Genomic DNA, 18,625 nt, shown 5'->3' with positions numbered 1-18,625 from the left:
CCACTCCCCCCCCCCACATAAGGGTGGTGATAGCCATTCACATCCCAGGGTACATCCGGGGGCGTGGATGGTTTCATTTATTCTTTTACAGGTTGCAGGCGTATTGAGCGAGCCCAACCCCCATTGACAAAAAAATAAAATAACAAGATGACCGCCACCACTGGAAAAGGGATTTAGTCCCTTCTTCATTTACATGGCCGGGTGGGAAGAGCACCGGGACCGGAGCACAAAGCGGTTGCATCCTCACAATAAAGAATGTGCCACCCGGGGAAAGGGCCTCGGGTGGCTGGAAACAGCGGGCAGAAACAGTGTGTTCTCCGCTGCTGTTCCAGCCACCTGACCTGTGTCTCTGCACATAGAGTTAAGGCTATGACAGCAGTGGGAGATCCGGGCAGGATAAATTAATGCATTGCAGCTTCTGCATGTATCGGCTCCCATAGTCTGGTACGGTTGCCACTATATCCAAACGGCGGTCCAAAAAGTCATATTTCCAGGCACCGCCGGCTACCAGCGTGCTGTGCCCGCGCAGCAGGATGGAATGCGTTGGTATGGCTTGGTCACTGAGGCCCACCTTGATGGGAAGTCTTCCATTGCATATGCTCTCTAGAGCAGTGTTCCCCATCGGTACTGCAGTGCAGCCGAGCTGCTGACCCTTGGACATTGCTTAGAGGGGCCCTCCTGTGACGAACCATTGGAGTGATATTTACTTTCTTCCAGATGTGGGGCAGGGGGAAGGATCTTGCATTTTTAAGTACTTGACTTAGGGAAAAAGCTCTGCACAAACCCTCTGCTCCGGCAGAGTAGCCGCCGGGACATGCTCATGCCTCAGTTTTCCAAAGGTCCCATCATAGGCACATGCGCATGGCTTGTGTGCAGACAGTCTCTGTGTTAGGAGAAACACCTGTGACGGGTTGCCACTGGAGGCCCGCATTCAATTCATGCCAGGTGGTCTCTTTGAAGCCGTTTGCCTTCAGCAGCCATTTTAGCAGTCCATGGAAGTGCAGCCATTTTAGCAGTCCATGTAAGTGCAGCCATCTTAGCAGTCCATGGAAGTGCAGCCATCTTAGCAGTCCATGGAAGTGCAGCCATCTTAGCAGTCCATGGAAGTGCAGCCATTTTAGCAGTCCATGGAAGTGCAGCCATCTTAGCAGTCCATGGAAGTGCAGCCATCTTAGCAGTCCATGTAAGTGTGCATTGATGGCGGTGCTCGCACCCCACGGAGCCTTGCATAAGATTGGCTGGAGATCCCCTTATTTAAGACTCTGGTCCTCAAGCCAAGCCCTTTTCTGGGTGGGGGGTGGGGGGGAGACTCCATTTTTGGAACTCCCCCAGTATCTCTTTACCCTGCCCATTCTCGGCCTCATTTTTTGCAAGGAATTGAGCACTTATATTATTTTTCCTTTCTCGGCATTTGTTGATTGGTCCTTATGCACCTTTCGGCCAGCCGAACAACTTCAGTTATTGTGTAATACTTGATACTTTTTGCGCCTTGAAACACTTGTATATAAGCGTGTTATAATTATCATATCATAGTGCTTTGATGTTACAGCGCTTTTGTTCTGTTTTCCTTGAGTTCTCATGTACTTTGTTTTATTGTAAAGGCTTTCCGTTGCCTATCGTCATTGTCAAGCTCTCCTCTTGCCACTCGTGACAAGGTTCGCAGGATGTTGCATGCAATATATGAAATAAAAAATAAAAGTGCAGGCACAAATACATTTTATTGGTGCTATTTATTTTTATTTATTTTATTTTTTACATTTGTATAGCACACAGGCAGGCCTCAGGCATCGCGACGCTGTTACTTGTGGGGATCTTAGTTACAGGGAAAAGTTGCAGGGGTACAAGACAGTGATACTTTCTTAGTTACAAGACAGGCATATTCTATTAGTTACATCGGATACTTTCTTACATAGGATACTTTTAGTTAAATCACAGGAATACTTTTTCTTTTACGTTACGATAATACTTCGTTTGTTACATCACAAGAATACATTTATAATTGCAAGGCAGGCATACCTTCTTAGTTACTTCGTAGGACAGCTTAGTTAGTTGCATTATAGTAGCACTTTTTTAGTTATATCACAAGAATCTTGGTTACATTACGAGAATATTAGTGGTTTGCAGGGCGGCAGCGGCCTTGCTTGAGGACCGTGTACATGTAGGTCAAAGAAGGGGGGTGATCCCGAGAGCGGGTGGCTACAACCTCACAGGCGTCTCTAGAGCAAACAGTGGCAGATCCCACTTGACGCTAGATTAAGCATGATTGTGAGAGATATTCCTGGAAGCTTGGTTCCTAGGAAAATTGAGAAGGGACAAGCGAATGTTGCTTGCGTTTTTGGGCCGAAAAATGCAACCTGTTCAGCATATGCTATGCTGGCTTCTAGCATAGCATTGTGCACTGCTAAAATTAGTAATCGAAAGTAGAAGCTGTTGCTCACTACCATGACATCACGGCGCTGTGCCATTTAAGTCATTACACAATGGCGTGATGTCACGCTAGCAAATCATGGCTTCCGCAGCTGCTAGGCATACAAGGGGCTCTGTCCGGAGGCTTGCGCAGTGGCTCGGCCTCCTCGGCGGAGTCTGAACCCTACTTCTTCGTCACATCTCTCCCCCTCATTAAGAGCAGCTGGTCTCGTTAAGTGCCAGCTGTCGCTGAGCCAGCAGGAATCCAGCCAGCCACCACTAACATGTGGCTTCTGCAGACCGTGGAGCAGGGAAACCACAACTAATGACAACATCATATTATATAGGACGATATCTCTGCAAGGCAATATTCCCACCCTCAGCCTCCTAGGCTGTACTCTCCTGGTGTGTGATGTCACTTGCAACCTCTTGTTGGCAAGCATTTCAGTTAACCTCCCTTTCTACAAAACCTTCATGTATTCGCCCCCTCAGACCCTCCCCTCCATCCCGCAATATGCTGTCTGAAACTGCACTCTGTCAAGGCGTGACCTAAAAGCAGGCGGCAAAAGAACCATTTCTGTGGGATTTATTAGCTGCGTGTCACTTTTTGATGAGAACTAGTGTGCTTTAAATGTACACTGAATTATATGGGCAGTTACGTCTTTGAACGGACAGCAATCTGTCTCAATGGACAGAGACTCCGCAGAGCCATAACTATCTTCAGTTCAGAACTCTGAAACCCCTCAGGACCACCAGGTCTCCTCGGCCCCCACCTTTGCCCTGTTTGCTTGCCAGCTCAGACGAAATCTTCAAATTGCAAACCATTCTCCTGCCACCTGTTCTTCCCCTATACTTTACACTGAGTTGTTTTTTAGACTTCCTGGCACCTGGAAAGGAGAAGGATGCCCCTCCTCTGACCTGACTGCCCAGGTGGTGCACCTGACATGTGAAGATGGAAAATAAAGTTAATTAAAAAATCCAAACACAGTTTCTAACTCTTACACACGTTTCGATTTCCATTATTTCAATTCCAGACTCACTGTTTATTCACCAGTCCAGCTGAGGAGTAAGACTATGCCTTCTTCTTGATAAAAAAAATAATAATTCACAGAGGAACCCATACTTTGATAACCAAATATTGACAACACTTTCATTGTTGAGACAGACGCCTCAGACGCTGCCTTAGGTGCACTCCTTAAACAACTCCAAGAGGACTCAAAAGAACACCCCTTGGTTTATCTCTCAAGAACCCTTACAGCAGGGCTCAAGTCGAGGGTACACGCGGGGGGACGGAGTCCACCCATTTTTTTCAGAGGGGGGCCTCAGTCCCCCCAGCTAAAATGAGAAACATTGAATGTCCTCTTTCAATTTATGAATTAAAGCCAACCTCGGGGAACAAACCGGCGTCAGCAGATTTGTAGGCCGGACACTTCACCACTAAACTATATAACCTGATGAAAAATAAAAGACAACTGAAGGTGAAATGTCCCATTTTGGTACTGCAGGTCCTAGGGAAACCATTTATATTGGTTCTTGGAGTTTAAAAAATGCACACCTTTTAAAGTTTTCAAAAACACTATTAGAAGAAAATATCCTCTTTTGGTTTTGTGCGTGTGTTGATTTTGTGAAAGGCAAATGTCATTTGTCCTGTTCAATTTGGGTGGTTATGCAAATCCAATTCAATGAAATGTGCACATTTCACCTTGATATGCTAATTTCTGGCAACGTCACATCCCACTGCGTTTGTTGAGTCCCCCCACTTTATTTTTTAGGACTTGACCCCTGCCTTACTGGTTGTGAAAAGCATTACTCTGTTCTGGAAAAGGAACTTATGGTATTAGACAGGCATTCCTAGAATGCCGTCATTTAATGTTGGGTGCCAAATATCCAGTAATGGTCAGAACAGATCACTGAAACCTCCAAGTCCTCCAGTCTATGGAATGCAGGAATATCCGACAGGCGTGTTGGGCTTATTTCTTCACCCAATTTCAATTCCAGGTGACCCATATACCTGGACAACAGAATATCATCACTGATGCCCTTTCACGTTGCCTGGATTTTCTATCGGGAATGTCTATTGCCTATCCCAGAATGTTTCCTGATAATTGTAATACTATGTCATGTTGATAACCTCTTGGAACAGGTTTGTCAAGACACAACTAAGAGCAAGGACTGACAGCTGTACCTACGTTCTAACCGTATGGCATTACCCCTGTAGATGGTCTGCTTTTCAAAGGTTATTGTTTTTGCCTACGGATTATACTAGAAGAACCATACTCGCACTATGTCATGATTCTAAGTTTGCGGGCCATCAAGGAGAAAAGGTCACCTTACGGACACCCCAAAGGCAATTCTGGTGGCCTAAAATGGCACAATCCATTAAAACACACATGCACTTGTGTGTGGTTTGTGCCCAAAATGAATATAACAGCCGTAAACCTTCTGGATTACTTCACCAACTGAACTGCCTTCTAGACCTTGGCAAGCCGTTTCCACCAACGTCAGTGGATCTTCACCCCTCCCAGAGTTGTACTTTTATAATGGTTACCATAGATGCATACTCCCACATGGCCCATTTCACTCCATTCGACAAACTACCCTCTGCCTCAGAAATGGCTAACCTGTTTCTCACTGACATTTTTCGACTCCATGGACTTCCAACTACCATAATTTCAGACAGAGATAGTCAATATACTTCAACATTTTGGTCTCATCTTTGCCGATTCCTTGGTGTCAAAAAGGGCACTTTCTTCCGGGTACCACCCGCAGAGCAGTGGACTCACTGAACGGGGTCAATCAGACCCTTGAATAGTTTCTCCATTGTTTCTCTTCACAAATACATGAGGATTGGGCTGCGTTTATTCCCATTGCAGAATTTGCATACAACAACTCAACTACCATTTAGCTGAAAACCAGTCCCTTCTTTTTCAACTATGGTTACCATCCATCCGTTCTACTTTCTGTACCATCTGGATCATCAATAATTTCCTACCGTGGAGGCATTCAGTTTGGTTATCATCTAAGCATTTTCCCAGACACCTACGTCCGAGCAAACTCACTCCTTGTTATTATGATCCATTCATTGTAAAGTTGCCTTTCGTTTGACCTTACCTGTTACTTGGAAGCACAGACATGCTGTATTTCACACTTCTCTGCTGAAGACATATCATTCTCCATCCAAGAAAACACCAGTGCCCCCCTGACCCGTTGTCGCTGCCAACCAACAACTAAAGTACGAGGTTTCCAGGTTATGTAATTCAAGTTACAGGAGAGGGCGTCTACAGTATCTAGTGGACTGAAAGGGTTTTCCCCCCAGTGAACGATCTTGGGAAACCACCTCCAACGTTCATGCACCATGTCTTCTCCGTTGTTTTCATCATCTTCATCCGGGCAAACCTGGTGGGCAGGTGTTTCGGAAGAGGCATAATGTCATGCTGTTTCACCCATAGTCCTTATGGTCAACCTGGAGACACTGTTTTCGTACAGTGGGAGCCATCTTTTCTTCCAAAATGGCACCCTATGTTACTCAAGAAAGGTCGCGTGATGGCCTAATGTCCAACTCTTTCCTCAATACAGCAGCCTTTTAGTCAGACACTGCCGGAGCTCGGCGCATCTCAATGCTAGTGTTTCTGGTACCTAGCTCAGCACTTTCCTTCCTTTTGGATTCCTTCCTTCCCTCTGTCCTTATCCCTTCCTTGTTCTTATGCTCTTCCTACTTGGATTCTGTCTCCGCCTCCTTCAGTGCTCCCGGATCACCGCTTACAGCCTTACCTTCTGTGCGGCCGGATCTCTCCCTCGAGCCGTGGTTCATTGTAGAGGAGGAGCCAAGTACCCCCACCTCAACCACCTCGCCCGTATTGCCTATATGTTGGGAGCCAGGATGTGAGACACGTGCGGTACCAGTGAAAATACAGATATCTAAGAGAATCCTGGAGGCAGGTTCCCATTGAGAAAACCGTACCTGCATACAAGAAAATATGATGGCCGTCTGAATGAAATCCCGGAAGAAGCAGAGCAAATGAATGGTCAAGACGGATGGTAACGTCACACAGAGCAGAGTTGATGTAACTAGAACAGATGCAGAAACTAGAGGATGCAGATATTCTATAAGGCATCAAGAAAGTATCAAGGATAAGTGACATCTTGGGATCAAGGTGAAGAAGCTTATGCCATAAAATGGATGAAGAAATCCAGTTAGTTTACACGTGCACAGATGCAAAGAAATGCAAGCAGACAAAGTATTCCTGAGGCTGGCTTTATAGTGAATAGATTGCGGCATGCACCATTATATACATATATGCATTAAGGATAAACGATGGATGTTTCCAATACGTGTTATAGCGGAATTGGACTAAAAAAGAAAGGCCTCATCTCAGTGTGGCGCAGTAAGAAAACGCATGAATTAAAAGTGAATCTCGGAAAGATGAAGTTGAATGAACCATGAAGTCAAGCCAAGAAGCGAAGGTCTTATCAGGATGAATTTAACTAGCAGTGGATACAAAGTAGTGTGAAAGAACAGCGCTTGTTCAGTAGACATGAACAAACGCACACAAGACGTCAGAGGTCTACTAAAAAATAGTATTTTAAATACAGTAAGAGCTTGAAATCATGGTCTACAGTCACGTGGAAGAATGAAGTTGGACGAGCAAGATGTTCGCACCTACGCATGAGGGCAGAGCGTGCCTTCACTCCCCTGATTCTCCACAATACAGAACAAACTCAAGGTCGAGCGTCAAAACCTAATTGACTACGCTGACCACTGAGGTGATGATAGATTGATATGCTAATTGATGGGAAGCTGGGGTAAGGCAAGCTCCCCAGCACCTGGAAGTCCAATCTGTGTGCTGCTAGACATAGGTGGAAAAGTACTGACAAAAGTTAGAGTGCCAACCAATTGTAGGGGACCGTGTAATTAAGGATCCTATAGTTTTTGTAGGCAATGGGACGTAGTATATTTAGTGTCATTCATAGTGGCCATTTTGAGGGAAGGGTCTAGTTGTCCCACCTGATGTTAAGAAACCTATCACTTTCACTTACCATCCCATACTAGTATAGATTGTATATGTAGATGTTCACTCAGAGCCTATCATAGTTAGTAATAGATTCTGTAGTATGCCACGTAGGATGACATTGGTAGTGACGCAGGTCAACGTCAATTATGACAAGTTTTGAATTTAAAAGTACCGTTTTTTATGAATATCATTGAGTAAGAGGATCGAGCAATTTCGTTGATGTTCGTCATGCTCCCTGGTTTAGACAATTGAAAATAAAAGTTATCCTTTTTACCAATTAACTGAGTCATTTTGATTTATTGATGTTGAGTTACTTCTGCATCCCTATCCATCTCCAGGGTAACTGCTACTCATCTTAAAGGGCTGCATTTATTCAGTTCAACATCGGTGCGGTGCGTCTTCATACAGGTGTTTTCCTTTTTAAGGGGTTTTGTCCTGGTTCTGGCAGTCTTCCAGGAGTCCCCTTGTCGGAGTGTTATTCCAAGGGCAGGGTCGCCTCTGGGGAGGCTCACCCCTTTCTCCATGAAACTTTTACTAAAACCCACCCACAAAAGACGAAAAAGCCAAGCAAATCTTCACACAAGAAAACACAGGTGAGCCACCCCTCTGAAAGTTCAGACTCTGACAAAAATATATAGTTATTGTACTGCACACTTGGTTTGTACTTTGCACATTTCTCCTAAACTCACACTGCACCTGCCCTTGGTAGGTTTCCAAATTCATTAAATGCTGAGTCACTCACTCGCTTGGCATGCTTACCTTGCCCCTTCCATAGGAACCAGTTGGTGTATCACCATGTGCTTTCTACACCCTCTTCTGAGGGGTCTGCTCCTGCATCCAGCTGTTCTCTGAGCTACTTCTTCCTCTGAGGCCTTGTTGCTGGGTGTTTTGCTCAGAGTCCTTTATTATTCTGCACCAGGTCTTGATTGCTGTTATGGGAACGCGGTTGAGGTAGCTGTGTCCCTTACTGAGCCACAGCACACCTCAGACTATAGGAGAGCTGTTCCATCTCCAAATGCCTGAGAACCAGTGACGAGTGAGGGAGAAGAATGTGACATTGCCACAACGGATACCTGTCCTGTGAACAGGAGTGCTACACCCCTGAAGGGAGGTTGCTACATCAGCTCTTTGCCACACCTTGCCAGCTGCGGTGCCTGAAGACTAGAGGAGAAATAAATGATTTTGGTCAATGGGACTTGGTAAATTGCTCCCCCAGTCTGCAGGAAGGACCTGCTGTAACGCTCTGGTCCTGCCTTCCCTACACCCACCCAAGTTAACCCATGGCCAAACTTGCCCCGAGTATGTTAGCCGCTGACTCAGCCAATATGCCCATTTAAGTACTCTCCAGTTAACCCGCATATGTCTCTACAGGACAGTGTAAATAGTTGAAGTTATTGAAAATAAGGATCAGGTATTGTGCCTCACTATTCAAGTTGAAGGTGAGTAGAAGAGGTTATTTGGGGTGAGTTCACTCATTCTCTCCTGATTTTGGAGTTGAATAGAGTTAATCAGATTCATAGCATAACTATACTCTTGGGTACATGTATTTTGAAGCAGTGTTCCATTTATAGTTAACAGTGACACGTAGTGGCCATTTTGAAAAATACAGTATGCTATTCTAAGAATGATTGTGTGTGCTAAGTCTCGTTTTATGCGTGGATTTACGAAAGAAAGGTGATTCAGTAACCCTGATTACATTGAAGTGCACAGTATTTCTTTCGAACAAATTCAATTGCCTCTGCATACAGAACATCACCTCCATATTTTGTGGTTCCGTGTGATATTACTGAATCTTCTTTTATCGAAAACAGTAATACCGAAAATATGTTACAGACATTTCTTTTCGGTATTTTTTTGTTTGTTTTTGGGGGGGCTCCCCTCCAAGCCACCCATTTTTCACTGTTTCTATCCCTTCCCCATCCTCTCCTCTCTACCTGTGTTACCCCTTTATCCCATCTATTTTTAAAAAATACTGAAATACTTGTATTTCGGTGTTTTATTTTCGGTATTACCGTTTTCGGTATAGAAGATTCGGTAACATCAGTGCATACCTATTTTGAACGGTGTGCTTTTATTCCAGCTGTGTAATATTCCACCTGATTTAACGTTATCCCCATCGAACTTTGTAAATACTACTATCATCTCGCCCACATCTGACTAAGCTGCTATTATTCTGGCTTGCTGTATGTCCTTGCCATTTAGCTGGCATGTTAATCTGCCATGCCATATATTCGTATTTACCTTGCATTGTATTCTGCCAATTCATTTGTACTAAAACTAATTTCTGAATGGCATCCCTATTGCAAGTACTCTTTGCCGAGGTCTTCAGTGCGCGTCTTTCATCGGGAATGTGCTTCATTTGCTCTAATTAATTCTCATTGGCTCGTCATGGTATTTCTAGTTGTGCCGCAAGGCCCCCAGTCCACTTCTTCCCCTCCCACAGGCATCCACATTGGCATGGTTTGCACAGTAGCTAACTCCAGGCACACTGTTTATTCAAATTTAGAAACATTTGTCATGTTACCCCTTATTTTTCAGCGGTCATTTCATGGAGGCACCTGTTAGTAAGCATCCTGGCTTAACCAAGTCGATACCCTGTGAGGGCCCTTCAAGAAATCTCCACCCTTTAGATAAATCTGTGCTGCATACGTGTAGGTGGTCCGTTTCTACTGCAGCCTGCCTACAGTCCCTTTTGGAAGGGTTTCCCTCCAGCACGCGCTTCTGGGCAGCACAGAGTTCATGCAGCCTTGTGAATGTTGTGATGCCATGTGTCAGTAGCCTTATACATTTTGATACCATTAGGTCAGATACCTAGAATCCTGTTGATGTCCCCACTTGCACTTTAGGTATTCATATTAAACTCTTGTTGAATGGATAGCTCACGCGTTAAACTCTCCCCTTTGTTCGGAGGCACACATGCACTCCACCGGTTTGAATCCTGTCTTGGCAACTCAGCCGGTCATCCTTTTGAGATCGATATGTTAAGTACCATCTAACTGGATAGTAAGATCTATTAGACTACTTAGAAGTGGGAGGACTCTGTCATAAAGTACTATCGAAAAATGTGATCTATCTTATTACCCCCCATCTTTACTATGAAATTCCCCCGACTCAGTGCTTCTATGTGATATTTTCGAATGTTTTTTATTATTATGATTTTTTAATGTATTTTTGTATGGGTCGCCTAATTAACAGACTGCTTTATTTCGGCCGATTTTAGGCGACCTATAAAAAAGTTATAAACCACAGTACCAGGCCTCCCATCAATCCCAACCCCCCCTTGCCCCTCTGGCAGGATTAACCTGAAATCCGGGTGTTTCACACCCTCAAATCCCCCCTCACTCAGCCCCCGCCATACCTGTCCCCACTCAAGACTCCCCCTATCCCCAATCAAACACCTAACACACACACGCACACACAAACTTACCTCCTCTCCCTCAACGCCGCTTCCGGGTCCTGGAGTGCCTGTCAGCCCCTGCACGCACTCAAGAACATTCCACCAACGTAATCCTTGCTTGCATCTCCACCCCCATGGTCAGGATCTTAAAGCGATGGCCTTTCACAGGCCACCTGAGAAGAGGATCCAAGGGGAGTAGGTGTGAGGATGCCCTTGGGCTTATCACAATGGGAAGAAGGGGGCAAGAACAGGTTCTAGGGGCAACAGAAAATGGCTAAATAGGACTGGTGGGCAACAATTGATGAACGTGTTTGGGAGTTACAAAAGAGGCATCAACAGGGGCTTAAGGGTGAGGAGAAAACAAATGGGTCTGGGGGAAGAAAATGGGGCTAAATGGGGAAACAATTGAGATTACAGTGGACAAGAACAAGACCTAGGGGCAACAAAATGGGCTACATGGGACTTGGGGTATTAAAAGGGACACCACGGGCCTGGGGGTAGCTAAAAAGGTTAAGGGGCCACAAAAGGGGCTAGATGGGACTAGGGGGTCTGGAAAAGCAGCACAGTGGGCCTGGTGCAGCTAAAGGGGTTGGGGTGACAAAAGGGGATAAAGGGTGCTGGGAGGCGAAACAAAGGGGCTCACTTACCTTTTTGAAGTTGCTGCTGCCTCACTACACCACCAGGAAGTATTCCAGTCGTGCCCCAGCCACTCAATAAGTGGCTGCGGGGTTGGGGGGGAAAACAAGGATGTGCTCCTGTTGTGCCCGCAGCCCTTACAGGAGGACGTCTGCTTGACTTGCTGTCCTGCCTCAGCCAATCAATGAGTGGTGGCAGGGACCGGAAGACGGGCAGACGTGGCTCCTGTGCTATCGGCACATTTACAGGAACACGTTTTTTTTTTCCTTCTTTTTTTTTATAAGGAGTGGGCGAGCACCCAGTGGGGCTCGTGGCCGCCCCCTGCTTTGGGCAGGCATTGGCCCGAAAGTAGGGTCGGGCCAGAGCCCTAGGTGGTGCTCAGGATGTCCACTCAAGCAAAGGAGTCTTACTAATCCGATTTCACCAACGGTGCCCTTATGGAGTAAGAAAAGAATACGAACTAGTCAAGTTCACCCATGGAATGATCGGTGTGATTGGCCCCATTCTAGAGGGGGAGAGTAAAGTTTTAGCTGTACTAGAGAAACCTCTTTTTGAGGGTAGGCTTTGCAAGTGCACAAAAGGAAAATATTTCCTTCTCTGAGGAATCCTGGATGGCTTTTATTCCTTAAAATCCACTTCTTTCAGTAAAGATGCACTTTCCTCTGCTCTTCTGAAAACTGTTGGGCCAGCCTTTCTCCCATTTTTCTACTACCTTAATTTAACCTTTCTCACTACAGGTCTGTCTCACTTTAAACAAGACTTTTACCAAGGAAACCTTTCTTTGAACACTTTTGATTTCTCACCTTTCTAGACCCAGCCTTCTGCAGCCTTAACAGTCTGGTGTGCGCGCTGGCTATGGGAATAAGCGTGCTACTCTGCAGGTGCTGGAGGATGCTATGGCCGTACTGGATCAGGCCGGGGCAGGTATCCTGTCTGTCGGTGCTCCAGGGTCTCCCATCTACTTCTGATATGGATGATCATTGCACTTTCTTAACATTGTGGCAGAACACTGTGAGCTTGAGGATTTTTCCTATACTGCTTTGCTTCCTTCTTGACCAGTAGATCTTGGTGGATTATGGTTGGTCCTCCATGCCAGGACTCCTTCACTTGCTCTGCAGAGTCTCTCAGGGTTCGATCTCGTCCCTAATTGTATTCAAGATTTATATGGAACTTTTGTGATGTATATGGCGGGATGGTTGTATCTCACTATCTCGGGGTGTCTTTCCGAATGGGCATCTTTCAACTACAAGATGTTCTCTCTGCCTTCAAAGATTGGACATCTTGTCATTCCCTTAAATTGAAACTTCTAAAATTGAATTTCTTCTCTTCACTTCCTTTGCTCCCATTCAATCCGCATTTTACCGATGATTGTTGATGAAGACTGATCTCTTGGCTTCATTGTTGATTCGGCTACAGATTTCAAAGTTCACTTGTCCAAGTTTGGCCAAACGTTTCGCTACCCATCCGCTTTGTTGCAGCAGATTAAGTATTTCCTCCTCTCCGGATTTTTCGTTTGGTTGTCCAAGCTCTGGTGTTGTCTAGCCATTTTGAATGCACCATCTCACCTGATCCCCGGGGCAAGGAAGGTTGACCATTGTATGACTATTCTTTAATTTTGGCTATTCGGAGGTGCAGTAAGTATTGCAGATAAGCCCAAACTGTTGGCAAAGGTGGTTTGAATAGGAAAGATGGAATATGAGGAAGGACGCAGCCTCTGGGTATATGGCTTTGAACTGTAAGGATATTTGGCGTGTTACAGCACAGAGTACAGCACTACTGCACAGATAGCAATTTTTTTTGATGCTGCACCACCACATGTGTGGTGCATTGCTATATGTGGTGCCAGAGTAACATGGACATATAAGTAAAGACAGGCTATTCAGTCAAAAACGATTTTTACATATAAGATGCAAATCTATTTTTACAGTTAAAAGCACACATGTGCATATTCAAAAATGCACACTATTTTTCACCTGAAATGCCTATGGTGCAAGAGACACATTTGAAAATTAATAACTAACCTTATTAATAACTAACCTGACTAATAAAACTGCATTTAACATAACCCACTAATAGAAATGTGTCTCCACTGCAGAATTAGGCCTACTCTGAAAGTGAACTTTTAAACGCACATTCATTTTCACATAACTACAGGAAGCAAAGAGCTCGAAGGAACAGGAAATCAGTTGGTTACAAATTTTTACTGTAGAAATGAGCCATTGTGTAGTGAGGGAGGAGATGACATGATTGATTCTGATTGGAGCAGCGTCATAGCAAGTATCATGCTAGAGGCTGTGATTAGAGTTTTGCTGGGGAAGCTTGAGGAGAGGGGGAGGACAATCATGTTTCCTGGCTGAAGCATTCCTGCTGCCAAAGCTGAGAATTCCAGGCAATAACCCCGGTTTGAGAACGACAGACGCTTGTTTTCATTGGGGTTAATCTTCAAGGGAGCCAAATTCAGAAAGAGAATAGCCGGAGAAAACTCATGCTGAACAGATAAGGTAATTACAGAAGTGTGGGAGCTGTGCGAAAGTGTGCGAAACTGTTCAGTCAGTGTATTCGAGGGAGTCCCAGTCCCTTATCAGCATATGTAATGTTACCAATTGAATATATTCTCGCAGTTCTCTGTTCATTTTATCACAAATAATGTTGTACCATTTCATTTATTTCTGTAAAAAAAGGGTTAAACTGTGTTTAAAGGAAATTTCTATAATACAAAAATATCTGAAAACAGATAGCTAGTGTGTATTATTTCTCTCTTTCATTTTGCATGGGAAAAGGTTTAAACGTGGGTAGATTTTTAAACAGTGCAATTGTCATTTTAAAACAGATGTGTGCATGATTATATTCAGTATGGACAGTTGTGAGTGACTGTTTGTAGCATAGCTCGTTGGAGGTACATGAGCCAACGGGAAGAGAGACTCTCTGGACATAGTTCCCTACCGTATATAAGGAAGTGGAAATTACCACAAAAATACCACAATAGCCCATGGTGGCACACAACACTAACACTGAAAATGTGGTATCCCTAAAATGTAGGCCTGAGGTCTCTCAAGTGATCAAGAACAATCTAGATAAAAAACAAGGGATGTTGGATATTGGGGCCACAAATAAACCAACCACGCAAATTAACGCGCACATTATCTAAATAGGTCTGAATTCTGAAATAATGCAATGTATTATTGTTATGTGTAATACAATATGAATACAAAGAGTGATTATTGCTAAAGGTATTTTGGCGGTAAGAAAATACTGCAAAGTCCCAAATATCCACAAAATACCCGACAGAACCCATCTGTTGTTCATGCATTGCCATGCTAGTCCCTACAGGTCATTTCTACCAACTAGTCGCCCCTGCCCACCCAAACCCCACAACCTTGTGATCTCTTAGAGCTAGCTTGTTGCTTTTACTGGGAAGCAAATGTTCTTTATTAGCGCTTACTAACATATAGTGGCTCTAAGTGCACCTGTATTCAAGCTCCTGATCTAATAGACACGACTTATCCAAGTGTGCCTTCAATCACTTTATAAGCAGTATGTGTGTCATTATGTCTCTTTCTCTAACTGAACTCCTATACAAAAAGCATTTGCAAATTCAACAGTTTGGGCTCTTGTTCAGGCATTAGCTAGGAAGTTGCTGGGCACTGACATAATGTGCCCAGGTACCAAAACCACTTGCCATCTGTTGCCATCTTAGGTCAGGTATTAACATTATGGCAGTGCCTGGAAAATACTGATGCCATTCCTACACAAAAGCCAACATTGATGTGTTTGTCAATGGTGGTTTCAGTCTGCACTGGCTTCTGCTTCAATTGTGGGGTCAATTTAAATTGACTTACAGTAAGTCCCTCCTGATCCCCGCCACTTTACTTGGTTGAGAAGCTGCAGATTGAAGGTGGCACAAGGACCACATAAAGCAAGGACGTGCGCAGACTTGATATTCCTAAAGCTAGGCCAGCTACTAATTTTAATCGTCTTTCTCTACTGCTGCTCCACAATTCTGGAATTCCTTACCTCCTGATGCTGGCGATACAAACTGGTTGTCTGTTGACATGTGTATGCATTTGACTTACTCGTGCTTGCCATTCAATGGCAATAATGGAAGTAGTTACACAAGCCCTGCCTCCCGCTCTTAGATGTCTTACCAGTGCTGCCTTTCTATTTTCAGATAACCGGTGTTATCCTGCTAGCCGTTGGAGTATGGGGAAAGCTCACGCTGGGCACGTACATCTCCCTGATCGCTGAGAATTCCACCAACGCACCCTACGTCCTCATTGGAACCGGCACGACCATTATCGTCTTTGGCCTGTTTGGGTGCTTTGCGACATGTCGAGGAAGCCCATGGATGCTGAAATTGGTAAGTGTGCAGATGTATGTTATTAAATCACTTTATCTGATGATGTACCATCACTGAAGGACCCTTAAGATGGCAGCGCAGATTACTACACAGAAAAAAGACATTGGACAAGAAAGATCACTTACCCACTTGCAGTACTGATGTGTTTCCTAATTCTGTAGTTTCTCAACAGATTAACGTGTTCCCACCTACCAACCTCGGTTCTGGAATCTGTTATGCATTTCACCAGGGGAATTGCCTTATTTGAAGTAGTGCGTGATTGTGGTTATCCGTCTTTATGGTCCTTCTGTGATACCATTTGGCCAAACATGCTTCTTCTGTGTGCCACGGATTCAGACAATGTATGTCCCCTTTAAAGTTGACAGATATGTAAGGAAAGGTATGCAATATATGCGCCAACTAGAGGTCCTTTTTGCCTACGTTCTACGAGCAGCAAAAGAGGCGATTATGCGTTAATCTCAGGGTTAATCTGGAAGAAGCTATTGCATTTTAGGCCTTATTTTGATCATTATGGGAGGGGCAGTTGCTTCTGCACATAAGTCATTGAGGTCACATAATTTGGTTGGCTCTCCAGATGTTTTGGACTACAACTCCCATCAGTCCTAGCCATCATGGTAAGGGATCATCGGAGTCTAGTCGGAATGAAAGGAAGGGACGGAATTTCTCTCATTAATTGAGCATTATTACCCGAGCAGGAAGGCATTACTGGGCCAGGTAATGCCCCTTCCCCCAGCAAGGGTAATATTGCTATTAGCATGATGTACCAGATACTATTTTTTGTTTGTTTGTTAAGTTTAGAAAGGACTCAGTGGTTTCTCAATTAAAAAAAATAAACAAAAAGATCCCTGCAATGGATCCAGAGAAGAGACCATGGCGTCCCTGATGGTAATTTGCGAGGCTGCAGGGGCGTTCCTGGAACACTGCATTTCCTGGCATTGGTGAGCAACCAGGCAGCGAAAGTTAAGTGGGGCATGGATGGGATGGGGAAAATACATGGAAAAGCGGGGTAAGGGAATGCGAGGGAAAGGGATGCGGGCAGCATTTACCTGAACCCCAGGCGGGGGAAGATGGTGGCCTCGCGCTATGAGGCTAAAACAATGGGATTACCATGTGGTAAGGCCCCCGTTTTGAACCTTTGCATTGGCTGAGAGGCCGACAACCCCTCGCCGTGTACTAATTTATGAAAGCCCATTCATTTGAGAAAGGGCCATGCTGGTCGTAGCTAAACTAAAGACCGGGAAGGCAACAGACTTGGAATAGATTTTAGGATGCTCCTACAAATTCAGGACACACTAATCACATTGCTGAGTACCTTGTGTAATCACAGGAGATGTAGTGGCACATTCAGAATTGGAATTACGTAGAAGGCTATTGACTATTGGCTTGTAAGTCATGCTGAGGAAATTGGTGGACAAAGGATGAATGAAATATTGATACATTATCTCAAAAGCACACCACAACATGGTGTGCTGCATCATGGGCTCACCATAGAAAGGTGATGGCATATGTCGGTAATCCATGCATTTGGCTGTTTGCAGTTGATCTTATCCATCAATCTCTTTCCAATTTCAGCAATACAGTTAAGAGCTCAACTCCAAAAGCTATAGTCCTCTTATACACATTTGCTTCATACTCAAATACATGGTATTCTTGTATCCAATTGTTGTTGGTGTGTGTGTTCGTGTGCACAGAGGAATGAACACCTGAATTGTAGAGTGTCTGTGCAAAGAAAGGGGTTGATACCTGGTTAGTTCAGTTTGGAAATTAAACAAAATCCTTGTTTTGTTATTGGACGAACAGAACATTTTATGCTGAGCTGATAAGATGCAAACGATTTCTAAATCCCAATGTCTTCTTCATCAGATGATGGTCGCATGATAGAATGAGCAAGAACAAAACACAGAGCTGGACATATCTTTTACATAGAAAAAAATTTCTTTCACTTTAAAACACCATTGGCTGCAGAAACAGGCATACTATGAATGTAGTCCTATGATGGTCCCTTTATCTACAGGCCAATGCATTTTGCATAAGAAACCGAGAAATTATCTAAACCATTGGAAAACAGTTCTATACTCCAGTGCTGGGAAATTAAATTCTAGGCAAGGCCACATTATTCATCCAATGTCTGTACAAAACACATTTGTAATGCAGGATGCCACAACATATGCAAGTATTAACTTATAATCACATAAACCCGATTCCATGCCACAGTAAGACAATTGGCCTCATTACGAGTTTGGAAATAGCCATGCCCTTAATAAGGCATGGTTGCCTCCAAACTCTGGTCTGGGTTCCTTGAATGAGGAATTACCGGGCCATTCCAACTTGGGAGGACCCAGTAATTCCTCATTCAAATAATCCATCCCCATTCCCATTTGAGCCCTCATAGGGCTCAATGGGAATGGGGAGGGAGCTAATAACGGGCCTGTTAATAACGGGCCTGTTGTTAGCTCCCTGGTCCCCTTGCGGGACCCGCAAAGGACGTCTGGTCTGACCAGATGTTCAGAGGAGGTCCCGCAAGGGAACCTCATAATAGGGCGGAATGGGTTTACCTGCACCGGCACCATTACCGGCGCCGTTAAACCCATTCCGCCCACCTCGTAATGAGGCCCGATATATCCAGACTGTTTGTCCCAATGTAGGTCAGCCTAGCTATGTAATAGCACTTGTCATGTTTGCTTTACCCTTGATGGCCAGTACACAACTCCATGCCAATGTAAGAATGTATTTACGGACTGCCTGCACCAATGTAGGTCAGTCTAGCCACATGACAACATGTAAGCGATATTCAATCAACACTACAGCTAAGTCAAT

General features: G+C 44.5%; 1 protein-coding gene across 1 annotated transcript in view; it reads left to right on the top strand.

Moving 5' to 3' along the window:
- TSPAN7 (tetraspanin 7) overlaps positions 1–18,625 on the top strand; it is a 295,355-nt gene that overhangs the window by 228,562 nt on the left and 48,168 nt on the right. The window contains exon 2 of the mRNA XM_069636549.1: positions 15,620–15,808. Within this exon, the coding sequence (XP_069492650.1) occupies positions 15,620–15,808 (189 nt within the window). The remainder of the gene's footprint in view (positions 1–15,619; positions 15,809–18,625) is intronic.

Source organism: Ambystoma mexicanum, chromosome 7p (genome assembly GCF_040938575.1).
Source record: "Ambystoma mexicanum isolate Mex_15411 chromosome 7p, UKY_AmexF1_1, whole genome shotgun sequence".
Lineage (NCBI taxonomy): Eukaryota > Metazoa > Chordata > Amphibia > Caudata > Ambystomatidae > Ambystoma > Ambystoma mexicanum.
This window is presented reverse-complemented; position numbering and strand designations above follow the sequence as displayed.